The sequence below is a fragment of the Emydura macquarii genome, unplaced genomic scaffold (assembly GCF_026122565.2).
Source record: "Emydura macquarii macquarii isolate MOO-44397 ecotype Brisbane River unplaced genomic scaffold, CSIRO-AGI_Emac_v2 contig_2676, whole genome shotgun sequence".
Lineage (NCBI taxonomy): Eukaryota > Metazoa > Chordata > Testudines > Chelidae > Emydura > Emydura macquarii.
The window spans coordinates 10,620,084-10,644,404 of NW_027132813.1; the positions used below are offsets into that span (position 1 = coordinate 10,620,084).

At 46.2% G+C, this 24,321-nt stretch overlaps 1 protein-coding gene across 1 annotated transcript in view; it reads right to left on the reverse strand.

Moving 5' to 3' along the window:
* Positions 1-305: 305 nt before the first annotated feature.
* DNAH14 (dynein axonemal heavy chain 14) overlaps positions 306-24,321 on the reverse strand; it is a 584,657-nt gene continuing 560,641 nt past the window's right edge. The window contains exons 97-101 of the mRNA XM_067564773.1: positions 24,030-24,142; positions 17,613-17,761; positions 9,894-10,051; positions 1,265-1,411; positions 306-908 (exon numbers count right to left, since the gene is read on the reverse strand). Of these exons, the coding sequence (XP_067420874.1) occupies positions 696-908; positions 1,265-1,411; positions 9,894-10,051; positions 17,613-17,761; positions 24,030-24,142 (780 nt within the window). The 3' untranslated portion in view covers positions 306-695. The remainder of the gene's footprint in view (positions 909-1,264; positions 1,412-9,893; positions 10,052-17,612; positions 17,762-24,029; positions 24,143-24,321) is intronic.

The window sequence follows — 24,321 nt, forward strand, 5'->3', positions numbered from 1 at the left end:
AAAAAGTGGTTAACATAACCTTCATACCAGATCAGTGGTCCATATTCTGTCTGTGGCTGCTCTTTTTAAACTTGGCAAAACTGGAATGCACAAGAGCAATTGTAGTAGTAGTTTCTAATCAGTTTTGTAACAAGAAGATCACTCCTGTCTTTTTGTATATACTCTTTGAAGTGGTCACTGATCAAAGCTCTGATAACTCCAGGCTACAAGCACACTAGCTACCACACTTCAACTACTATAGAAGTGAGGAACACATTTTTTGGTGCTCGGTAAAAGGTCCTCTGATTGGAGCAGTTAACAACTGTGGTGCTTAATTTCAGAGTGCTACTTCAAAATGTTTAGAGAGGCAGTGCATAGTTACAGGCCTCAAATAGAACTTAAACATGCTATTGCAGATGAATAATCGGATACAGGAGGGTAAAACTGAAGCAGGAAGAAAGTGTCATGCCCCACACTTAAAAATGTACACTAAACTACTCATTTTTAAGTAAGATTTATTTCACCCAAGGAGTGCTAAAGGTACTTCATTCTCTTGATCGTATTTGTACAACACTGAGGTGACTGACTACTGCTAGTAGTCCAACGCTTTTGAAACCACTACCTCCCACCCTCCTTAGTTGTACAGCAGATAAGATGGTTTCTTCAAGGAAATGAAGGACAACAGTAAACAGTGGGTTTTTCTTTTCCAACTTCAGTCAGTCGTCCAGTTGGCACAGCATTGCAACCCCTCTTGTAACCCAATGATTGGGATTTCTCAGGGTTGGTAGACTGACGGTTGTTACAAAGTTAGTGGACAAACCTGTAGATAACAAGATTCCAGCTCTTTGAGGAGTGCGGTAAAGTGGACAATCATAGTACATTAGTTCTCTTATTTCCTCATCTGGACAAGTGTGTCTTGCTTTGATAATCTAAAAAGCATAATCCAGACAAAACATGGTTGTTAAATACCTTTTCTGTATTACAGTAATAGCAGATAAATAGTTAAACGAAATGAAAATGTACTTCAACAATCTTTAATTACGGGATCTAGTCCTCACTACGTTAAAAAACAAATCTCACCTTTTCCTTAGCTGACTCAGGGAATCAGTTAGTCCTTACTCATGAAAATTTCATTGAGCACAGTGCATTTTGACCAAAGAAGAATTACAGGAAGAAGCCATTGGTATTTCCATGGGCAGCCAAAAGCAATAGCATAAAAGTTAGATTTGTTTGTAGACAGCATAGACAACAACTAGCAAAACCTACTCAGAAGCATAACTCTCACCTGTTGTGGTAAAAACACTATTTCAGGGAGTGGATAAAATCTATCATGAAGAAAGGGTTCTTCCAACACATGTGTAGTCGGGCTCCATCGTGCACCATCTATATATAAACCAAAAACTAGAACTCCATTTTCAGGTGGAGAAGAGCCCTAAGATCAGATAGAGACAAATACTTTGATTATATATCCTTGGGTAGAGAACAGGGCTTTTCAGAAACCTTAAGGATGCTGGTAAAGACATTTTTAAAAAATTGTAATTGTCCATCAGTATTTTTACATGTATAGGTAATATTCAGGGAAAAAATGGTTACTAAACTTTCTGTAACTGTTCTTTGAGATCTGTTGCACATGTCCATTCCAATGTAGGTATGTGCATAGCCTGAGCACAGCTGCCGCAATTTTTTCCCTTAGTGGTATCCATTGGGTTGGCTCAAGTGCCCTCTGGTGTTGCACACTCAGTGTTAGTATACAGGGCCCTGCTGACCCCGCTCCCCTTCAATTTCTTCTTGCTGACCTCTCCCAGAGGAGACGGGATGGGTTTTGGACTGGACATATGCAACACATCTCACATAACAGTTACAGAAATGTTAGTAACCATTTTTTTTTAAAGTGCTTGCACATGTCCATTCCAACATAGGTGACTTACAAGCAGTTGTACTGGAGGTGGGTTCAGAGATTAAGGCCAGGCTGACAGTAAAACCGCCCGACCGAAGTTGGCATTGTCTGTAGGCTGTTGTGTAATGGCATAGTGTGTTGTCAACATGTGAACTGACTACCAGATTGTTGCCCTACAGATGTCCTGATTTTGCAAGGTAGGTAGTTCTGCTAGATGACTTTCTACTGTTCAGTAGGACCTCAAGGACTTGATCCAAGCAAACCTGCTCCTCCAGATTCAGCCATGGAGCTTCCAGGCTGTCAGGTGAAGAGACGCGAGGTTTGGATAAAGTAGTTGATCGTCATCCCAGGATATCAAGCCTGGGTTCAGTGGAAGCTGTAGTGGTGTCTCCATGGACATGCCTAAGAGGGTGGAGAACCAATGGTGGCTGGACCATGCCAGGGCTATACCACTGGGCCTATGAGGATGCCCCGCACTTGGTCCCACTTGATCTTCATCAGTACCTTTGACTCAGCAGGATAGGGGGAAATAATAGAGGTGCCTTTACCATGGTAACAGGAATGTGTCTGTGAGGGACCCTGGGCTGTGGTCTTTCAGGAAGCAGAACTGGTGGCATTTCCTGTTGGTGTGGGTGGTAACAAGTCTATAAGGGGAGTCACCCACCATTAGAAAATGTCCCTCATAATGTCTGGATGGAGAGACAACTTGTGAGAGGAGAAAGACACAGGCAATCTGCTAGCTGGTTCTGAGTCCTGGGATGGTAAGATGTGTCTAGATGTGATTGATGCAGAGCTCCCACAGGTGGATTGCTTCCTGATATGGGGGAAGAACACACGCCATAGGTGCTGACTGTTTTGCTGGTGGATGCCCTATCCTGGCTCCACCCCCCCCAGAGGATCACACAGGGGCAGGAGATGACAGGCTGTGCCAGGACATGAGGCCTCCTGATCCTGCCCCTGTTGGACACCCCGCCTCCCCCATCCCCAGTGGCATGGGCGGGAGGGCAGGATCGGAACTGTGAGGAGGGGAAGGAGGATCCATGGGCAGGAGATGGCAGGCTGTGCCAGTACATGAGGCCCCCCCAGCAGTCCTGATCCTACCCCTGCTGCCAGGACTGCAGGGGAAGGGCTGGGGGCATGGATGGCAGGGCGGGATCATGACTGCAGTGTAGTGGAGAGTCCTGGGCACCAGGATTGGGACTGGCTACCACTGGCAGTAGACTGTGCTAGCTGCCCTCCCTACTCCTTGGTCCTGGTCCCTGAGGATTCACTGGCTCACACCTGCCCAGCACAGTGGTGGGGAGCCTCAGACCCCCCCAGGCCTGGCTGCCTATACCCACCCTGCTTTGGGGCTTCACCCTGCCTGGCTTCTACCGGGGCTTCAGTCTGGGGATTTCCCCACATGTCCCTTTGTGTGGGCCTCATGGGAGGTCTGCTGCTGGGGCTTGGGGTGTCCAATTTTCCAGCCATGAGCCCCAAACACCTCCCCAGTCCTAGCCTAGCTGGGCTCCTTCCAGGATTTACCTGCTGCCTGGCAGCCAGGGATCGGAGGGAGCTTGGCTGGGAGCTGCAGCCATGTACGAGCCTCACCAAAGGAGGAACAAATTAATGCATGTAGGAGGAGGGGAGGCACTGCATCTGGGGTGGCCCCAACCTCCACGTGGCACTGCATGCTAATGTCCAGTATGGCAACTACCTTAACCCTAATCCCTTTAATAAAAAAAAAAAAAAAAAAGGGGGCAGTTTAAGGTGGGGGGATTAGGGGGACATGGCTTGAGAGTTAGGCCCCTGCCCCCTTCCCTGGCTGGGTGCTTCCCTAAAGCTGCCAGAGGCTGGAGCAGAGCCCCCAGGAACCTGGGGTCAGAATGACTCAGCCCTGCCCTGCTGTAGGAAGGAGGCACTGCCTGGGGAAACAACAATTCACAGCTGATTAATTTAACCTGATTAAATCAAACAGCTAATTAGTGCACCTAGACAGGTGGGGCAAGACAAACTGCAGCCACAGGCCGTGGGTGAAATAGCTGATCAACAGCTAATCATCCCGACTGTCCCAGTGGGTGCTGAGTACCCACTATTTTTTCTGTGGGTGCTGGGCCCCCGGGCATCCCCAAATCTGGTGCCTATGACGCACACTGCCCTGCCTGTTTATGTAGACCATAGCAAACATAGTGTCCATGAGGATCGAAATGGAATTGCCCATCAGGTGAGGGAGAAATGCCTGGCAGGCTAGATGTACTGCCCTGAGTTCTCTGACATTGATGTGCAGGGAAAGCTCTTCTTGGGTCCAGAGACCTTGAGCTCTGAGGGACCCTTAAGTGGGCTCCCTAGCCGAGGGCTGATTCAGCACATACCAGAGACCAGGATGGTTAGGGTTTTGAGAAGGATGTCCACCATGTGTACTATGTGGCTGTTCAGCCACCATGTCAGTGAGTCGGATCTGGTCTGGAACCATGAGCACTGAATCCAGGTGATGGTGAGAGGGAGTAGACTGTGGTTAGCTAGACTTGAGGAGATCTGAGTTGTAGTTTCACATGTTGCACTATATATGTACATGATGCCATATGACCCAGGAGTCTCAGGTACTTTGACATGGTCATGATGGAATGACTTTGGAGAGATCTTATCAGGGATGTAATTGAGAGGAATCAGTTGTTTGGAAGTAGAGCGCTCACTTGCACTGAATCGAATGCTGCCCTGATGGACTCTGTTCTTTGGACTGGGATCAGGGTGGACGTCTGGAAGTTCAACAGAAGGCCCAACATGTTTAAGATTGATTTGAATGAGACTGATGTTGTCCTCCACTTGAGCTCTGGACTGGCCCTTGACAAATCAGTCGTCCAGGTATGGATATACGTGGACTCACTTTTTCCTGAGAGAGGTTGATACTACCGCCATGCACTTGGTGAAAACTCGCAGGGCAGATGACAGGCCTAATGGGAGCACCGCAAACTTACGTTGGTTCATTATAAAGCTTAGGAAATGTCTGGGGCCAGGAAAGATTAAAATGTGTAAAGAAGCATCCTTTAGATTGAGAGTGACATACCAGTACCCAGGATCCAGCAAATGGATGATGGGAGTTAAGGAAACCATGTAAAATTTTAGGTTCTTGAGATATTTGAGACGATGCAAGTCTAAAATGGTTCTGAGACCCCCTTTGGCTTTTGGAATTAGGAAGTAGCAGGAACAGAACTCCTTTCCTCAAGTGAAAAGGGACCTCCTCCACAGCTTCCATCTGAAGGAGGAATTGGACTTCTTGTTCCAAGAAGAGCTCATGAGCTGGGTCCCTGAAGAGGGATGGGAAGGTGGGGTTGACAGAAATTGGGAGAACCCAGCTTGAGAACCCAGCAGTCTGAAGTGATCTGGGTCCAGGCATCCAGGAAATAGAAAAGGCATTTGAAAAATGGGGGGAGAATACTGGATCCACGCAAAGGAGATTGAGATGCTAACCTTGAGCATCTTTTCAAAATGAGTGCACTGATGAGCTGGGGTGCCTAGGAGCAGACTGCATAGGGCCTGTCAAGGATAACTGGGGAGGATCCTGCGTCTGAACCCTCTACTCTTCTCTGTTGGCCCTGCCTGGCTGGTTGAAGGAAATAACAGCTTGTCTGCTGTGGCCTATATTGCTTCTTATATATCTTCTGGTATATAAAGTCCCAGGGATTTCAAGGTTGCATTGGAGTTCTTAACGCTGTGCAGCCTAGCGTCTGTCTGCTATGAGAAGAGCGATGATCCCTCAAATGGAAGGTCCTGAATTGTCTAATGCACTTCTTAAGGGAGCCTTGATCACTGCAGCCAGGAGCTCCTGCACATTGTAACCACTGATGTCACAGATTTGGCTGTGGAGACAGCAGTGTCCAGGCTCGTCTTTAGGGAGGCCCAAGTTACAGTCTTCCCTTCCTCAGTTAGGGAGAAAGCTTGTGTCTGGAGTCTTGGGGGAGTATTTCCTAGCATTTTGTCAAGGACTCCCACATATTAAAGTCAGAGTGCCCCAGCAGGGCTTGCTGGTTTGCTATGTGAAGTTGAAGGCCCCTTATTGAGTATGCCTTCTGCCTGAAGTGGTCCAGTGTCTTAGGGTCCTTTGCCTTGGGCATAGTACCTGCCTGCCCCTGGTGATCCTGCTTGTTGGTCACCACAACCACCAACAATCCTGGGGGGGGTGGTGTGAAAAAAGGAATTATTATGCCTTGGCAGGGACAAAATATTTTTACTCTGTGAGCTTTGCTATCGGGGGGGATGGAGACGGGGGTTTGCCACAGGGCCTTAATTGGGTCCATGATAGCATCATTCAGTGGCACAGCTACTTCAGACGGGCCTGCTGGTAAAAGAATATCCAGAAGGCTGTGTCACTATCTTGACCCCCTTCCACTTGGACCCTTGAGGCTACCTACTTTATTGTGTCTCGGTAAGCCTTATGGTGGTCTTTCAGGGGCCCCCAGGTGCCACCTTTGCCTTGTCCAGAGAGGACACTAATGCTGGCTGAGGAGCCTTGGTTGGGTTCTTGGTATCCATATTTGCCTGCAGGGCTTCCTCCTGGGTCTCGGTGCCATGTTCGGTACTGGAGTCTGGTTCCAGGGCGCATCTGTGCAGTATTCGGCGCACCCTAGCCTCTGAGACAAGTGAGTATGATTGCCTTGAGGTACCCTGAGGTGGAAGAAACCCCCAAGGGTTTAAAAAGGGCCACTGCATGGTCGCTGGCCCCCATGGACCCAGCGACCAGATACCAGGGAGTACCGATTAATTCGGTGCCATGACAGAATGAGAATGATGCAGGGAACAGTGAGGTCAACTGCGTCGGCTGGGGAATATGATCCCACTTTGGACTCTGATAAGCTGTGCTGCAAAGACCAGGGTGGTGCTGGGGAGTGTCACCAAGGAGATCCTGTTGTGATCAACATGGGTTTCCCCTTGGATAGCTGTTGTGGTATTAGGAGATATCCTGGTGAAGATTTCCTGCCACTTGGAGGCACTGGTGGTGCTGAGTCCTAACCCTCTGGTGAGCTCAGTACCGGTAAGTTTAAGGTTAAAAGGTCATTGGCTGCAGTGAAAGCTTTGGTAGGTGACAGCACTGTGAACTGGCTGGTGCGCTGTCCTTGTGATGGTGTCAGGGATTGCTGTGGTACCAGGATTTCAGGCTCCTGATGCTGTGGTGCCGGGAACAAAGAGCAGCCTGACACGGGTCTCTCTTGCTTCATGTCTCTTTTGTCCTTCCGTACTGGATACTGAGGCCTTGTCTACCCTAGCACTTAATCACTCAGGCGTGTCAAAATTTTGTCGCTCAGTGTTCTCCTGCTGATGTAATAAAACCACCTAAACGAGTGGTGGTAGCTATGTCGGCAGGAGAGAGCTCTGTCCACACAAGCGCTTATGCCGGCAAAATTTATGTCACTCGGGGGATGGAGGGGGTTCACACCCCAGAGTAACAAAATTTGACTGGCATAAGCGCTAGTGTAGACAGGGCCTGATTCTTCTTCTGGTGCTTGTGCTGTTTCTTCTTAGGCACTGGGGAGGAGGATCAGTGCTGAAAGTCCTAGATTCTTCTTCAAGTGTAGTCCCTGTGGGTGCTCCACTTTAGGTGACTGTGTGCCTCTAGTTGAAGAAGACTGTGCACCTCTGTGCCTCTAATCACCAAAAGCAGCGCACCCACAGTGACTCACATCTCAAAGAACCTCAGTTACTGCACAAGGTGAGTAACTTTCTTGTTGAAGAAGCACACTGCACTTAGGCTGAGGTGCTCAATGCTGAGTCCAAGCATGGCTCCAAGGCTGGTCTTAAGGGGGACCTTCAAATATGCAGCACAGTCTTTCTTGGTCAGGGGCTTGAAATCCCTGCAGATTTGGCAGTGGTCTTTTCTTTTGAGCATCCCCTAAGCACTTGAGGCAGCTTGAATGCGGGTCGCTCAAAGGCACAGACTTACTGCACAAAGTGCAGGGCTTGAACCCCAGTGGCCGAGGTGGACAACCCAGCTACCTAAGAGTGGAGCCTTCCAAACTATCTACAAAAACTACGAAGTACTAAAACTACACTAAATTTATCAGAAAAACCAATAAGAGAATGATTGCCTAGGCATGAGGAGTTCCAGCAGCTGTCATGGGCGGTAAGAAGGAACTAAAGGAGAGCGGGGTTGGCAGGGTCCTTCATACTAGTGCTATGAGCTCACAACACCAGAGGGTGCTGCAACCGACCAACCAATACCATTAAGGGAAAAAATTCCAGCAGCTGCACTCGGAGCATGCACACACCTATGTTGGAACAGACCTGTGCAAGCACTCAGAGAAGAACCCATCATTTAATTAAACAATTTTACATGCTAAAAGGGGCAGATTAGTCTTGAGTACTCCTATTCTAAAGGTCAGACTAGAAAGTCTCCCTATTGCAGTAAGTATTTTTTTAAAGGAATGAGTAAAGGTAAAGTAACAGATACACTATTGCTAAGGAATCCCCCCCCCCCCCCCCTTTTTTTTTGTACATCTGGCACCTGTACGTCTATAGCAAATGAAAATCCTCCAGGCTTTCCAGATGCATAGAGGTGGATAGCCTAAAGATGGAGTACCCTGAATGAACCCACTACTCCCACTCAATCTATTTTTAAAGGAAATAGAAATTCCAAATCCAGGAGAGGTGGGTATAGTCCATCTGGAAGTGGGAAAACCATTTAAGTAGGAAGGAAGTCCAGGGTAATATTTTCAAGGTGTTAAAGAAGAGGGGAGAAGGGTGTTTGTAAATAGCTTGATGGTTCCAAGTCATAACAATCAATCTATATAACATACTAGTTTCTGTTAATGTGTGTTCTTGTTTTAATTGGACTGTAAGGTCTTTAGGGAAGGGACTGTCTCAGTGTTTATACAGTGCCATCACAATGAGGCCTCTAGGGAGTGTATTATTACAAGGTAATAAGTTGTATGAGCTGCCAATTTAGAGTTCAGTAAACAAGACAGTAGAACTAAGAGTATACTGTAGATACATTAACCCTTAGAGCGCTGCCAGTGAGTGGATTTGTTCTCAATAAATTGCATAGAGGTAGCAAACTATATTGCTCTAGTACTTATTGCTCCTTGCCCAATTACAGATGCTACAACCCAAACACTGATGTCTATGTCCCTGCATCCAAGACAGTAAATAGGCACCATCCCTTAGTTTCCTTGCCTTCTGTCCCTCATGGCTGTGTTTCCATTCTCAAAATTGTATTGGTGTCTGAGGTCAAAAATGCACTCCCAATTGCTGCGCTTGCCTCAGCTTGAGGGTCAGGCTGGGAATTACTAGCAGGGAAGACATTGGCATGTTCTGTATATACTGGGGTTTGGAGAGCTGTGGTTAAGATCCTTTCCTTGCTGCTCTGCCTGTTGAGAGTCTGCTCTGTGATAGGTACTATCAATTGCATTCCCCCAGGGGATTTGAACAGTCCATTTTCTAAGGATGTTGGAAATAAACAGAAATGAAAAAGTTACCTCTAATTTTTCTGCCAATGAACTGTAACTACCTCCCTAGGGGACCCCGGGGTTTTTTCACCTTCCTCTGCAGCATGGGACACGGGTCTCTAGCAGGTTTAAACTAGTGTAAATGGTGAATTTTCTGTAACTTGATGTCTTTAAACCATGATTTGAGGACTTCATTAACTCAGCCAGAGGTTAGGGGGTCTATTTCAAGAGTGTGTGGGTGAGGTTCTGTGGCCTGCAATGTGCAGGAGGCCAGACTAGATGATCACGGTGGTCCCTTCTGACTTTAAAGTCTGAGTCTGAGACAGAGGTACGGTGATATTTTCTAGTTTGCAGCAGATCCACAGCATCATGCTGTTTTGACTTAAGTTTTATGAATACTATTATATGGTTACTGATGTATGAACAGTTTAAACAAAGCAAGGATAACTTGTATATGTGGGAAAAATGAAACTGATACTGGAGGAGTAGTTTGCAGACAGTGTAGGCTAGTGTCAAAAAACCCACCTCTGTTTTAAAATTGACCTTGGTCCCTGCCACATTTACAGTTTTTATCTTCTAACTACCATTATGTAGCCCCTTACCTTAAAAGCAGTCTGTATTATATTTTGGTTTGGTTTTACTTCTCTAAGGTTGCATTCTTCATCGTGGGTCGTAGGAAGCAGTCTATGGACAAAAGTAAGAGAATCCACTGAGATTCCATTCTGACGAGCATAGTTCTGCAGCACAGCAGTAAGAAATCCTGCAGGAATAAAATACGCAATTTAGTATCAAAACATTGTGTATTTAGGACAAAGGAAAAAGAGCCCAGTTTAATCTGAGGCCCACATTAGCTATGCCATCCCAAACTCAAAATGTTCTCAAAACTGGCATCATATGGGCCCATGATTGTCCTCTCTCAATGACTTTCAAGTTAAAGATACTCTGTAAAGTAAATAAGCAGTAGTGACAAGTAAATAGAATCAAGTTGTGTTTTTCCCTTCTTCATGTATCAAAAATAAAGATTTTTACAATTAAAGTTTAATTAATACATGATCCAGAACGGAACCCACCTCAGTGCTAGGTCTGTGCTCTCTACGGTGCGAACAAGAGTTAAAAAAAAATATAAAAATGTACATTGGGTTAAAAGCAGAAAGGGACTTGCTTAGGCATCATGATCCCTATCTTTTCTTCTTCGAGTGCTTACTCATGTCGATTCCATGTTAGGTGTGTGCACGCCCATGTGCACAGCTACCGGAGATTTTTTTCCTTACCAATATCTATAGGGCCGGCTCTGGAGCCTTACGCTCATGTGCTGGTATATGAGATGCAGTGGTCCTGCTTCTCTGTTCCTTCTTCCCTCTGGTGACAGTTACTGGAACTCCTTCTCTCTCTTGTGGTTGCAAGTACTTTGTGGTTGCTATTATAGTTGTAAATAGTTAATAGTTAGAAATTAGGTATTAGTAGTCCTGCTAGGGACATTTGCCTTAGAACGGGGCCTGCCCCGTTCCCAGGCTTCAAGCTATGTTCTACCTGCCACAAGCCCTTCTTGCTCAACAATCCCCATGACAGTTGTTTAAAGTGCTTAGGGGAGATGCACAGAAGGGATAAGTGCAAGATCTATAACAGTTTTAGGCCACAAACCAAGAAAGACAGGAACATTTGTTTGAAAGCCCCGCTGATGGAGGCAGCACTCAGACCAGTGGCTCAGACTCAGCACTGAGTACATCTGTGTTGGCACAGAGCACTCCACCTGCACCCGGCCCTTCTTGGTGCTGCTCCACTTCACCTGCACAAAAGAAGAGGCAGAAGCAGCAATGCTCAGACGGAGGCCATTCCCTGTGCCCAAAAAAGGACAAGAAGGCAGGGTCGGGCAAAGCACCCTTGTTGGGCCACTTGCCCATACTGAGACGACAGGAGCCGGCTTCTCCGCCTAGGGCTTTGAGTCTGCTGAGGGAACCACCGCCGTCTCCTGGGAGCAGAAGGGGGCCCCCTCCAGTTAGTCGTGCCGTTGATGCTGGAGAGTTTTCAGACGGCCAGGGATCTTCCCCCAGCACTGGATTTGGTGAGGGCACTAATGTCCAGGAGAAAACCTGCATGGGAGCCACCACAGTGGATGCTTGACAGGCACCACTCCCCTGAATCTTGGTACTGATCTATAACACCTCAACCCTGGTAAAGATCCCCACCTTTGCAGCACTTGTCTCTGGCGCTGAGGCACTTGCATCTGGTGGGGCATCTCTGATCCCGATTACCCTGGTACTGGTCTTTGTCCTTCTGGCACCAATCGCTGATGTTGTGGCAATGGGCACAGGATTCCCAACACAAATCCCTAGCGCACCATTCCCCGATGCTGAGCCATTTGCCGCATCATCGGCGCTCCCCCACCCCCTCAGAGCAGCACTGCTCCTGGGAAGTCTGGCACCAATTTCTCTTCCTACAACACTGTTCTCCAGCACCACATTGCAGCCAGGTAGAAGCACCATCGGCTCCATCTTGATCCCCGGTGGAAAATCCATTTTCCTTGGACTCAGAAGGGGAGACTTGCCCACAACCTCATCAGCACCGATCTTTGGGGGCACAAGTTTTTGGTGCAGGTCCAACGATGGCAGGTTGGCCCCATGATCAATGGCTGGTCCCGTGGCCATACTGGAACCTGTGGGGGATCCTCGTAGTACCAGGTCCCTACTTGTACCAGTTGTCTGGAAAGCACTGATGGCCATGTTTCTTACCCAACACCGAATTACAGGACCTGGCAGCACCCAAGAAGAGGAAAGGCTACTTTTCCCCTGGTCCTACTGTCATCCTTGTTGTCCCCAGACAAGGTAATTGCCGGCACAGCTCCCCCAATCATGTTGGATGATTTCTGGGCCCACTGGGAACTTCTCAAAAGGGTAGCCTCCAATTTAGGCCTAGAGGCTGAGGAACTCAAGGAGCCCACAGACAGCCTCTTTGATGTACTAGTTTCCACGGTACCGGCCCTAGTTCACTAAGGGATGCTTAAGGTGATCAAGGCCCTATGGCAGACTCCGTCTTTCCTGCCACCAACATCAAAGAGGGCTGAAAAGAAATATTATGTCCTGGCCAAGGGATTCAAGTACCTCTTCTCGCATCTGCCCCCAGGGGTCCCTGATGGTGGTGGCCACAAACGAGTGAAATAAGCAGCGTCAGGCAAGCTTGACCCCTAAGAATAAGGATTTAAGAAGCTGGATCTGGTCAGAGGAAAGATGTATTCCACAGCCAGTCTTCAGTTCAGAATCTCCAGTCAGCAAGCTTTGCTGGGGAGATATAATTATATCTGGAACTTCTTGACAAAGTTTAAGGATATGTTGCCACACGAGTCTGGACAGGCGTTTTACCTTTATCTTAGAGGAGGACAAGGCTGTAGCCAGGGCCAATGCAGTTGGTATTGTACGCAGCAGACTTGGTGGCAAGGTTGATGGCCTCTGCGGTGGCCATGTGTAGATGTTCTGGGTTGTCTCAGGAGGGGCAGCAATCAATACAGGACCTTCCTTTGAGGGCAGTGCCCTTTTTTCAGAACAAACTGATGTTAGGCTTCATGGCTTTAAAGACTCTAGGGCCATCTTGTATTCACTAGGCCTATATACACCGCAGGCCTTTAGGAGATAATTCCGTCCTCCAATGCAACAGCCTAGATTCCTGGTCCCTTAATGTTATGGCTCCTATAGGAGGAAAGAGAGACAGAGGCTGTAAGCGTCGTTGCCCTGCTCCAACCTCCTCTCTGACTCTGCCAGGCCCCTCGCGCCACCCAAGTGGGCAACATCAGACATTTTGAGGCTGCACTTGAGGATGCCCCAGTCTCGCTTCAGGATCCATCCCCCACTTTTATTTCTGAATAGCCTGTCACCCTTTCTCCCTGCGTGGGCCCAGATTACATTGGACTGTTGGGTCCTCAACACCTTATCAACTGGCTACACCCTGCAGTTTTCCTCACTCCCTCCCCCACAATCCCTCTTCCTTGTCTCTCTTCAGGGACCCTTCTCACAAGCAACTTCTTGTTCAGGAGGTGGAAACCCTCTTGTGGGTGGAGGTCATAGAGGAGATCTCTTCGGATATGGAAGGAAGGAGGGTTTACTCCCATTACTTTCTTATCCTCAAAGCAAAAGGGGGTCTCAGACCTACCCTATACCTGCACCACCTCAACAGGTATCTCAAGAGGCTGAAGTTCTGCATGGTCTCCCTAGCGTCGATCCTTTCTTGGATCCAGGGGACTTGTGTGCCACCCTCGTCTTAAGAGATGCATATTTCCACATCTCAATTTTCCCTGGCCACAGGAGATTCTTCAGATTCATGGTGAACCAAAGCCATTACCAATTTACGGTGCTGCCCTTTAGCTGTTCATCCGCCCCAAGAGGTCTTCACAAACTGCATGGCAGTAGTGGCTGCTTACCTGAGATGTCAGGGGGTACAGATCTACCCTTATCTAGATGACTGGCTCATCAAGAGCGGTTCGCAAGATCAGGTCCAGTGCAGCCTCGATCTGGTAAGGGCTAGCTGCTAGCATCTGGGCCTACTCGTAAATGAGCAGAAGTCAACTCTATCTCCAGTCCAGTAGATAGAATTTATGGATGTGGTCCTCGACTCCATCCAAACCAGGCCCTTCCTCCCAGAGCCTCAATTCCAAACTATGTCAGATCTCGTCATGCACATTCGAGCCTACCCTCTCATGACTGCACAGACATGCCTCAGGCTATTGGGGTATATAGCAGCCTGCACTCGCATTGTATGTCATGCACATCTATGTCTCAGAATTCTATAGTCATGGCTAGCCTCGGTATACACCCTGAGCAGACAGAGTTTCAATCGTGTGGTCACAGTCTTACTACACGTCCTGTCATCTCTGAACTGGAGAACGAACCTGCACTCAGTGATAGAGGGCATGTCCTACCGAGGTTACCCCCTCAGTAACACTGGTCTCTGATGCCTCGGACTTAGGATAGGGAGCCCACATCAACAATCTCAGCACACAAGGGATCTGGTCACAGGAGGCTCATGGCCTCCACATAAATGTCAGAGCTGAAGTTGATATGTCTGGCTTGCCAAGTGTTCCTTCCCTATGTGACAGGCAGAGTGATCCAGATTCTAAGAGACAATACTGCCACGATGTGCTACATCAACAAGCAAGGTGGAGCCTGTTCGTCAGCCCTGTGTCAAGAGGCTCTTCACTTGTGGGACTTCACTGTACAAAATGACATTCATATTGTGGCTTCACATCTCCTGGCCACCAGGAACACACTAGCGGACCTTCTGAGCAGGTTCTTTTCATCTCACCACAAGTGCTCACTCCACCTGGAGATTGCCGGCAGGATCTTCTGGAAGTAGGGGAATCCCTGTTCTGCCTGGACGCGAAAAGGTCCACTTGGGAAGTGCCTCCAGTTCTGTGCTCAATCAGTGGTCTTGACAAGGGGTCCCTATCTGATGCCTTTCTTCTCTTGTAGGCAGGAGCACTCATGTTTGCCTTCCCACCAATACCACTGATCCACTAGGTCCTGATAAAGCACAACAAGGCAAATATGATCCTAATAGCTCCAGTCATGTGCCAAACCAGTATTGTCACAGCCACATGGGAGCTATCAATTCTACCCCCGCTGGAACGGCCACTGTGTCCTGACCACCTTTCCCAGAACCACGGCCATCTTCTACACCTGGGCCTAGTGTCCCTGCACCTGACGGCATGGCAGCTGCGTGGCTGAATGCTGACGAGTGGGCTTGCTCAACTCAGGTTCATCAGTTCCTGATGGGCAGCAGAAAGCCCTCCACAAGAGTGACATATCTGGCCAAATGGAAAAGTTTCTCCTGTTTGGGTTTTGAACCAGAAAATTTCTTCTCACCATGCTTCAATTCAGTCCATATTCGACTACTTGTTGCATCTTAAACATCAAGGTCTAGCCCGCTCATCATTGAAAGTTCACTTGTGACCATTTTGGCCTTTTGCCCTCCGGTCCAGGGTAGATCAATCTTTTCCCACGACATGACAATCAGATTCCTTAAAGGCCTGGAGAAACTTTACCCTCAGGTCAGAAATCCTATACGTCTGTGGGACCTGAACCTAGTTTTATCAAGACTCATGGACCTCCCCTTTGAACCGTTGGCTACCTGCTCTCTGCTGCTCCTTTCATGGAAGGTCTCCTTCCAAGTGGTGATTACCTCAGCATGAAGGTTCTCCAAGATCTGAGCACTCACGTCAGAATCTCCATATATAGTCATTTATAAGGACACAGTCCAACTGCACCCCCATCCAGCCTTTCTGCCAAAGGTGGTGTCATGGTTTCACAATAATCAGGACGTGTTCTTCCTGAACCACACAGATCTAGTGAGGAACATAGATGGTACATCTTGGGTGTTAGATGGGGCTTGGCCTTGTGCATTGAAAGAACAAAACCCTTTTGCGTGTCCATGCAGCTCTTCATTGCAGTGACAGAAAGGATGAAAGTCCTGCTGGTTTACTCCCAAAAGATATCCTGTTGGTTAACCTCCTGCATCCGGTTCTGTTATGAGCAGGCAAAGGTGTTCCACCAGTGATCGTTATAGCCCGCTCTACTGGGATTCAAGCCACATCAGCAGCCTTCCTGGCACAGGTGCTGATCCAAGACATTTGTAGAGCTGCTACCTGGTCCTCGGTCCATACCTTCACATCCCAATATGTTATCATCCAGCAGGCCTGGGATGATGCCAGCTTAGGCAGAGCAATGCCGCAGATGGCATATCCGTGAACTCCAAGCCTACCGCCAATGATACTGCTTGTGAATCACTTAGCATGGAATTGACATGAGCAAGCACTCGAAGAAGAAAAAGGGTTCCTAACCTTTCATAACTGTTCTTCGAGATGTGGAGTTCATGTTTATTCCATGACATACTCTTCAGCCCCACTGTTGGAGTTGACAGCAAGAAGGAACTGAGAGGGCACACAGCTGGCAGCGCCTCATATACCAGCACATGAGCGTGGGGCTCCAGAAAGCATCAGAGCTGGCCCTAAGGATACTGCTAAGGAATAATTCTCCACTAGCCGTGCATATGGGCATGCACACACCTAACATGGAATGGACATGAGCAACACATCTCGAAAAACAAGTTACAAAAGGTTAGTAACCGTTTTTTAAGAACCCTGCCACCGTGTGAAATCCTCAGCCCCAAGGTGGTCAACTAGGCTATCTATACAAAACAGGGAAGCTAGCCACTAAGAAATACTGAGGAGATGGCTGGGACTCAGGCAGAGCCTATTGTCAGCTTGGGATTCACAACCATGAACCTGCTCCTGGATTTAGGGCTAATGCGGCTTAAGTGCTTTTTTCATCGAAAACCAAAAAGAGAGGCTTCCTCACCCCATCATAGCCAGTAGCCCCCCTGGTTAAGGCGCTCACCTGGCATGTGGGAGATCTATTTTCAACTCCCTCTTTGGAGCAGGGACTTGAATCTTTGTCTCTCCCAGCCCACATGACTGCCCTAACCAGCTGCAATTTCAGTTCTTTTTATAATGAGGTCTTTGCAAATAACGCATTAACGATCTCTTAAAACCAATAGGGGCACTTATTCCAACCCCTTAAATCTGACTCCCACAGTTAATATTTTCTCCAGTCACTTTAATCTTGAATTAGTATGCGGAGGCACAGGTGCAGTATGCAGTGAGAGAAAGTGCTGGTGCCATAATACTACAATTTAATAACCAAATAGTTTTGACTTTTGTTGGCAGTTAATTCAGTTGTGGATACCACAATGAGAGGTCATCAATTCATCAGTAACTGAAAAATGACACAGATTTATATGTCCAAGCTGTGCAATACCATTCTGGAAGCATTTACATATAAAGTACACCCAGATTGGGAATCAGGATGGATAGCCAATATTGCTATATAATCTACAGCCTTATTTTTATGATCTTTACAATGAGCACAGCCTTTGGCCTGCCTTCAAAAGAATCTTTGCTGAAAAGTAACAGTGTAATCCAGGCAGAGTTAAGGAAGCATCAACAGGCCAACCTTTTCCAAAATCATAATGTCTTTTGATTTAATCACTAATGAGGCAAGCAGCATTGAAACTAGGTGGTCAGCCAAAAATCAAGGTATACATTAAATCAAAACCAAGTATTAATTGAATACAGATTGAAAAAACAGTCCAAGTTTTCGTATGATTTTCTGCAAAAATGGAAGGAAGACCACCCCAAAAAGGAAGAGCCTTTTGCCTGCCTCTAAGATATGGGAGGGAAAAAAACAAACTCCATTTCTAAGACTGAAAGCAGAAAATTCAAAGAAGAAAAATTTACAAATCACTATTCTTTATTAATGATTGCCTATCTACTAATGTACCTTGTGGGAAAAAAAACCCTGAAAGCCAGAAGCGACTGGGATTTCCCTGAATGCAGTTGGTGTTTATGTTGGTCTTCTCGCCAGTCGGTGATGAAAATAAGGTCCCAGGTGTTTTGGCTTGTTTCTGAAGCATCATTAAATTATTATATCTGTTTTTTTAAAAGAGTGTAATCAATGCTTAAGAAGATTTTTTTAACACCTCTCCCCCTCAACCCTCTGTTCCACCCCATACTATATCTCACTAGTTTGAAAACAAATCTTTCTCCATCATTATACTTAAAGGCATATAAATTCCCTAGCAAATTTTCTAAGCATCTTTAGATATAACACATAAAAATTAGCAAATTAATGTCTGAATGCAACCAATAAGATTGCAGCAAATCATATTATTTAATAACTTAGAAAATGCTATTTAAGAGCAGACAATTGTGATTTAAAATAGGCTCTTCAGTAAACTCTTGTGATAAATTAAATCTGACGCAATGTGTTTTGTGCAAATGCTATTCAATTAACTGATGTGGGAGAAAACTAGTTACCTCAAAGTGCCACCAGAGCCTTTCATCTTAGATATTATATAAGGTAGGAGCCAAAATTTGCTCTCCTTATTTACATGAATTATTTCATTGGGGCTAAAGCTGAAACCTAGCCCCACTGCTTGGGGCTAAATTATTGGAATTTTCAAGAAGTTGTGGAAGTCTTGTAAAATCACAGAATCTGAGACAGATTCATAGCCTTACCCATGCATTACACTGGTTACCTTAGTCAGATGGTGGCAGGGCATTGCATTGCAATGTTGATGCTAAGTTTCCCTTTGTGAATCAAGCCCTATGTTTTTACATGGTTAATTTGCTGAGTAGAAACAAAACATGATGTTTTGACGTAAGAGGTTTATTCGCTGTGGTATCCTCATGAGATCTACACCTCATTTTTTTGCAAGAGTCCCGACACAGAGGTCATGTAATGCTATTGGTAAATAGCTACTAATGTGACAAAGTCAAGAAGGATTTAACTATAGATGTCTAGTAACCTAAAGTGATAATGCAATGGCTATTTATCAATTTATATGAAATGAGATAGTGGTCTCAGTCCAGGCACTGAAGAAGTGTCTTGATCACAAAACCATTGCCACTACTTGCTTCTAGTCTGAGCAGATGGGCATAGGAAGGGAGACTGAATTCTTGCTTCATTGATAGAGGTGAATCTTTCAGGTAAAGCTAGGGGCCAGAAGCTTGCATTTTTGCTGCCCATACTGTACTTGTTCTCTAGCTAAATAGAGGAGCTGGTAATCTCTGGAGCTGGCAGTCCAGCACCTTTCAATACCAGTGACCATTCAATAAAATTAAAGAAAAAAACCATCACAGTCAAACCAAGCATTGCTTGACTATGATATTAAAGAGAATGGTCTATAAGTGTCACTCTTCAAGCAAAATGGATCATGTAAGAAAAATTTTTAAAGCATAAGATGTATCTAATGTTTAAAAATCTTTACATGTAAACAATGCTCAGGAATTATGTGGTGTTTATTATGAAGACTTTTAAACTTCCACACTTATAGAGGACTGCACTCTCTATTCAAGAAGATTCTGTTTTTAGATATTTTCTACTTATCTTAGATTTTTAACCTCATTATAAAACACACTAAAAATGTCTCTTAAAATCACTCAGAATAAGTACCAAGGTCAGCATTGCAGATGATGGCACTCCTGCCTCCTAAATGTCTTTCTAGGGTAAAATGCTGGCTCCACTGAAGTCAATGAGAATTTTGTAATTGATTTAATGAAGCCAGGATTTCTCCTCTGGCATTCTGAATTCTGAAGTAGATAAGTTTCCCTATTCAGAGTATGGATTTAGGCACCTAAATAACTTCAAGGGTCTGGGCCAAACTCCTGTTGAAATCAATGGGAGTTAGGCACCTAAATACCTTGAGATTTGGGCCTTTGTTTTTTGCCACGACAATGTATTTAAAAGTTAGTGAGAATGTGTATGAAATACCTTATTGTGAACACTCTTGTTGTATAGTAGGTTTTACATTAAACCTCCTTTGACTTGGAGAAGTAGATGTATTTTAATCAATGACTCCAAGGTTAATATTCAATAACTTAGGCAAGGCAATTGAATTCATTTTGCCTCTCTTTGCATAAATTGACCATAATGAGCTACAACACCATACTCTCTTACTCATCTTGACAATTTGAGTCTCTCCTAGTTTTAATACACTTTTTCAAGTTGCATGAGGTTCTGTGCTGTGCCTATTCTCCTTTACTTTTCATTCTGGGTCTTTCCCCTCACAATATGCTTTAGTCTCTGCAATCTTAAAAAAGCCCACGCTTCATCCCACTTGCCTCTTCACCTACCACTCCCTCTTCCTTTCATCTGCAAGTTCACTGAACCTGATGCTTACAACTGCTGTCTGCAATTACTCTTCTCCAATCCATCCTAGAAGCTCTCCAGGCTGGCTTCTGCCCCTTGCTGCTCAATTGAAACTGCTCTCACCAAAGTCTCTAATGACCTCTTCTTAGTAAAAGTTCAGCCCCCAATACTCCAGTCTCAAAGTATTTGATTCTCAGCCACCTTTGACACAGTCAACTGTGCTCCTCTTCTTGAAATGTTGTCCTTCTGTGATTCTGCCCTCTTCTGGTTCTCCTCCTACTTCTCTAATTGTGCTTTCAGCATGTTCTTCAGCCAAACTTCCTCATCCCACCTCAAGCTATCTGTGGGGTTCTTCAGGGTGTGTCATTGGTCTTTTTCCCTAAAAAAAGGCCTTTCCTATCCATCCCCATAGCTAAAACTCTCATCGAGGCTCTTGTCTCATGTTTCAATTACTTGCAATATACTTTTCTCTGGCCTTGACAAATACAAACTTGTGCCACTCATAGCCATTCAGAATGCTTCTGCAAAGATACTTTTCGTAGCCCATCATTTAGTATGTCACCCCTTTCTTTGCATCTCTCTACTGGCTTCTTCTTCTCTATTGTATCAAATATCAGCTACTTGTTTTCACTTTCAAGTTCTTTCATAACCTGTCCCCACCCTATCTATCATCTCTCATTCAGTATTAAAAGGTCAGTTCCTGCCTCTGATCAGTCCATGATGTCAGCCTCCATCACCTGCTTGTTACATTTTCAAATAAGCACCTTTGTGCTTTCTCCCATGCTGTCCCCCACTTTTGGGAAAAGCTCCTATAAACATTTGCAAAACTAACTCTCCATCCTTCAAAACCCTTCTTAAAACTCCTTTGTCATGAGGTGTACAAAAAAATTGACAACAGCTGTTCTTTGCGTGTTGCTCCCTGTGTGGATTCCAAACATAGGTGCGCGTGTGCGCCATGCACCAGAGCTGGAACTGTTCATAGCAGTGTTCATCAACCCACGTGCACATCGTGCATCGGCTATGTGGTGCATCTGAGGTCTTATGAGGCTGTGTGGGTCGACGCCTCTCCAGTTCCCTCTTACCGGTGCATGGACAGAGTTGGAACCCTCTTCCTCTCACCATATCGATAGACTTTTAGCATTCTTGTATATAGTTTACAACAGTTTTAACATAGTTTTTTGTAGTTAGAAGTTAGCAGTTAAGTTAGGAATTTAGTAGTAATCGTCCTTTTATCCTGTATTGGGCATCCCACCCACTTAGGAGGATTATTTCCCCACAGGCTGGCTTTAAAAGCTGTGCATCATGTCCCCATTCCTTCTCCATGAGCAATGAACACCAACATTGTCTCTATTGTGTGGGCGAAGCCCACGTCATCACCCACTGCTCCATCTGTCATTTCTTCCCACTGTGGACTCATGAGGCTTGAGAGTCCTGACTCTGAAAACACCTCCTGAAGGAAGCAATGCCCACCGCGTGTACACTTGGATGGCACATCGGTGGATCCACTGGCGCATATGGCCTCGCCGCTGGTGAGTGCTTCACCAGCTCTGTTCAGAGTGGCATCCTTGGCTCCAGCAGCACCGGTGACATTGTCAAAGCACCGACAATACCCTTGCGGATGCTCTGTCGCTCTTTCTACAACCACCACAAGTGGGAGCTCCACAACCCCACTTTCCAATCTGTCTTTCGCCAGTGGGATATGCCACTCTGGGACCTCTTTGCATCCCCTACCAACTGCAAACTCTCCCTTTTTTTGCTCCAGGGGCAGACACAGCTTTCAGGGGATGCGCTTCTCATCCCTTGGTCACCTGACCTCAGGTATGCCTTCCCACTCATACCACTTCTTCCACAGATCATCCGTAAGATGTGAAGAGACCAGGCAGTCCTCATCTTCATCCCTGTCTTCTAGCCTCACCAATATTGGTTAACTGACCTACTTCATCTCTTGGTTTATCCTCCAATTTGCCTTCCTCCTCTCCTGAATCTCCTCATGCAGCAACTCAGCTGGCTCTGGCACCAAATCCAGAGCCGCTTCACCTCATGGCCAGGTGTTTGGATGGGGCTCACAAGTAGACAATACGTGCTCAACACCAGTACATGATGTCCTTTTGCATACAGGTGTCCATCCACTTGAGCATGTTACCTGGTGAAGTGGAATCACTTCATGGTGTGGGAGGCCTGTAACCGTCACTCCTCAACTCAGTCTCTATCCCCACTATCCTTGACTACCTTCTCTGCCTTCAAGTCAGTCCTTGCACACTCCTCCATCCAGGTCCACCTAATGGCACTTACTACCTTCCTCCTGCCAGTTGATGGATTTTCCATCTTTAGCCACCCTACCTCGACCCATTTCTTATTTGGTCTTCTCAACACCTTCCTGTGGATCTGAAGCCCCCGTCCCTCTGTCCCAGAACCTGAACCTCATCCATCCTCTTGACATGCACCAAGCCACCCTTCAAACTGCTGGTTAGTAGCTCTCTCATCCATCTCTCCATGAAAGTTATCTTCTTGGTAGCAATCACATTTGCCTGACGGGTTAGTGAGCTGGCAGCTGTGATGGCTGACTTGCCCTTCATGGTCTTCCGTAAGGATAAGGTGCCCTTATGACTTCATCCCAAGTTCCTACCTAAGGTCATCTCTCCTTTTCAGCTCAACCAATCCATTCACCTCCCAACCTTCTATCCAAAACCACACTCTTCACAGAGAGAATGGATTCTGCACTCCCTCAACGTCCATCGCACATTAGCTTTCTACCTCCAGCAGATGTGCAATTTTTGGACCTTGCCCAAGCTTTTCATCACCATTGCAGGGTTCATGCACTTTCCTCTCAGCGTGTCTCCAAGTGGATCTCTCATTGCACCGAGAAGTGTTATTCCCTTTTTCAAGTCTCTCTACCACCTGGCATCACTGCTTACTCCACATGGGCACAAGCGACCACGTCCACCTTCCTTGCAGATGTTTCATGGCTGGACACTTGTAAAGTGGCCACATGGTCCTCTATCCACACTTTCACTGCTCACTACACCATCCCACACTGGCACCAGCGAATGCGGCAGTTGGCCGCGCAGTCCTACAGACTCTCACTTCTGGTGAGCCCTCGCTTCCACCTCCATGCTGAGTACTGCTCATTATGCTACCCACATTTGGAATCCATATAGTGATCAGCACTCGAAGAAGAAATGGAGATTACTAACTGTAACTGGAGGTTCTTCCAGATCTGTGGTCCCTATCTGGATTCCAATCCCACCCTCCTTCCTCTCTGCTAAGGGCTCTGCACCTGTCAGTAAGAAGGAACTGGAGAGGCATTGACCTGTGCAGCCTCATAAGACCTCGGATGCACTATGTGGCCGAAGCATGACATGCATGCAGCTCAAAAGACACTGCTACAAACAGTTCCAGCTCCGGTGCATGGCATACATGTGCACCCATGCTTGGAATCCAGGTAGGGACCACACATCTTGAAGACTCTCTAGTTCTAATACGTAACCACCATGTTGAGACCACAGCCTATCATGCTGGCCAATATTATCTCATTGTTTCCTTGTACTCCCCCATCAGTCTGTGTCCATCTGTTGTCTCTTGTCTGACTGTATGCTCTTTGGAGCAGGGACTGTCTTGTTGTGTTTTTACAGCACCTAGCACAATGGGTTCCTGGCCCATGACTGGGGCTCTTTGGCACTATGATAACACTAATTATAATAATAATTAATAAAATATGAATAATACAACATAGATAACCCTTTATGCTCTTCTGAATCCAGGCTGCTCCAGAGAGTGGGGGGCCTGTCTAAATTATGTCAGCCTCCCTGAGCTGCCCTATGGAGGCAGCACTACCCAGAATCTTCATAGCACTACATGCTGCGACCGAGTCCTGACACACTCCTCACGTCCCCAGTCATACCTCCTATGCCGGGGGTCCTCAGAAGGACCACCGGTGGGCCTGCTTCTCACCCAAAGTATTTTTAGTTTAGAATTCCATCTAGAATTTAATTGGATTACTGTTTTCCACTTTACTTTAACTGTTTATTTTTTCATGTTTCACTTTACCTTAACTGTATACAGGTGATGACTTGGTTTGCCCAAGTTGCAAAGAAATTCACTCGTAGAATAAGGTCATCAATCCATGATCCCAAAGGCTTATTTGACATATAGGAATATAGCTGTTGCAAATGACAGAGAAGCAGAATTTCATTTTAGGGGAAAAAACAAACAAAAATGCCATTACAATATCAAATACAGCCAGTTTATAAACTGAAACCATTACCAGGCCGTGAGTCTGCATGAGAGGTAGCAATGAACAAAATGTAGATTAAAAGCCTTTGAAAGAACACTTAGAAAC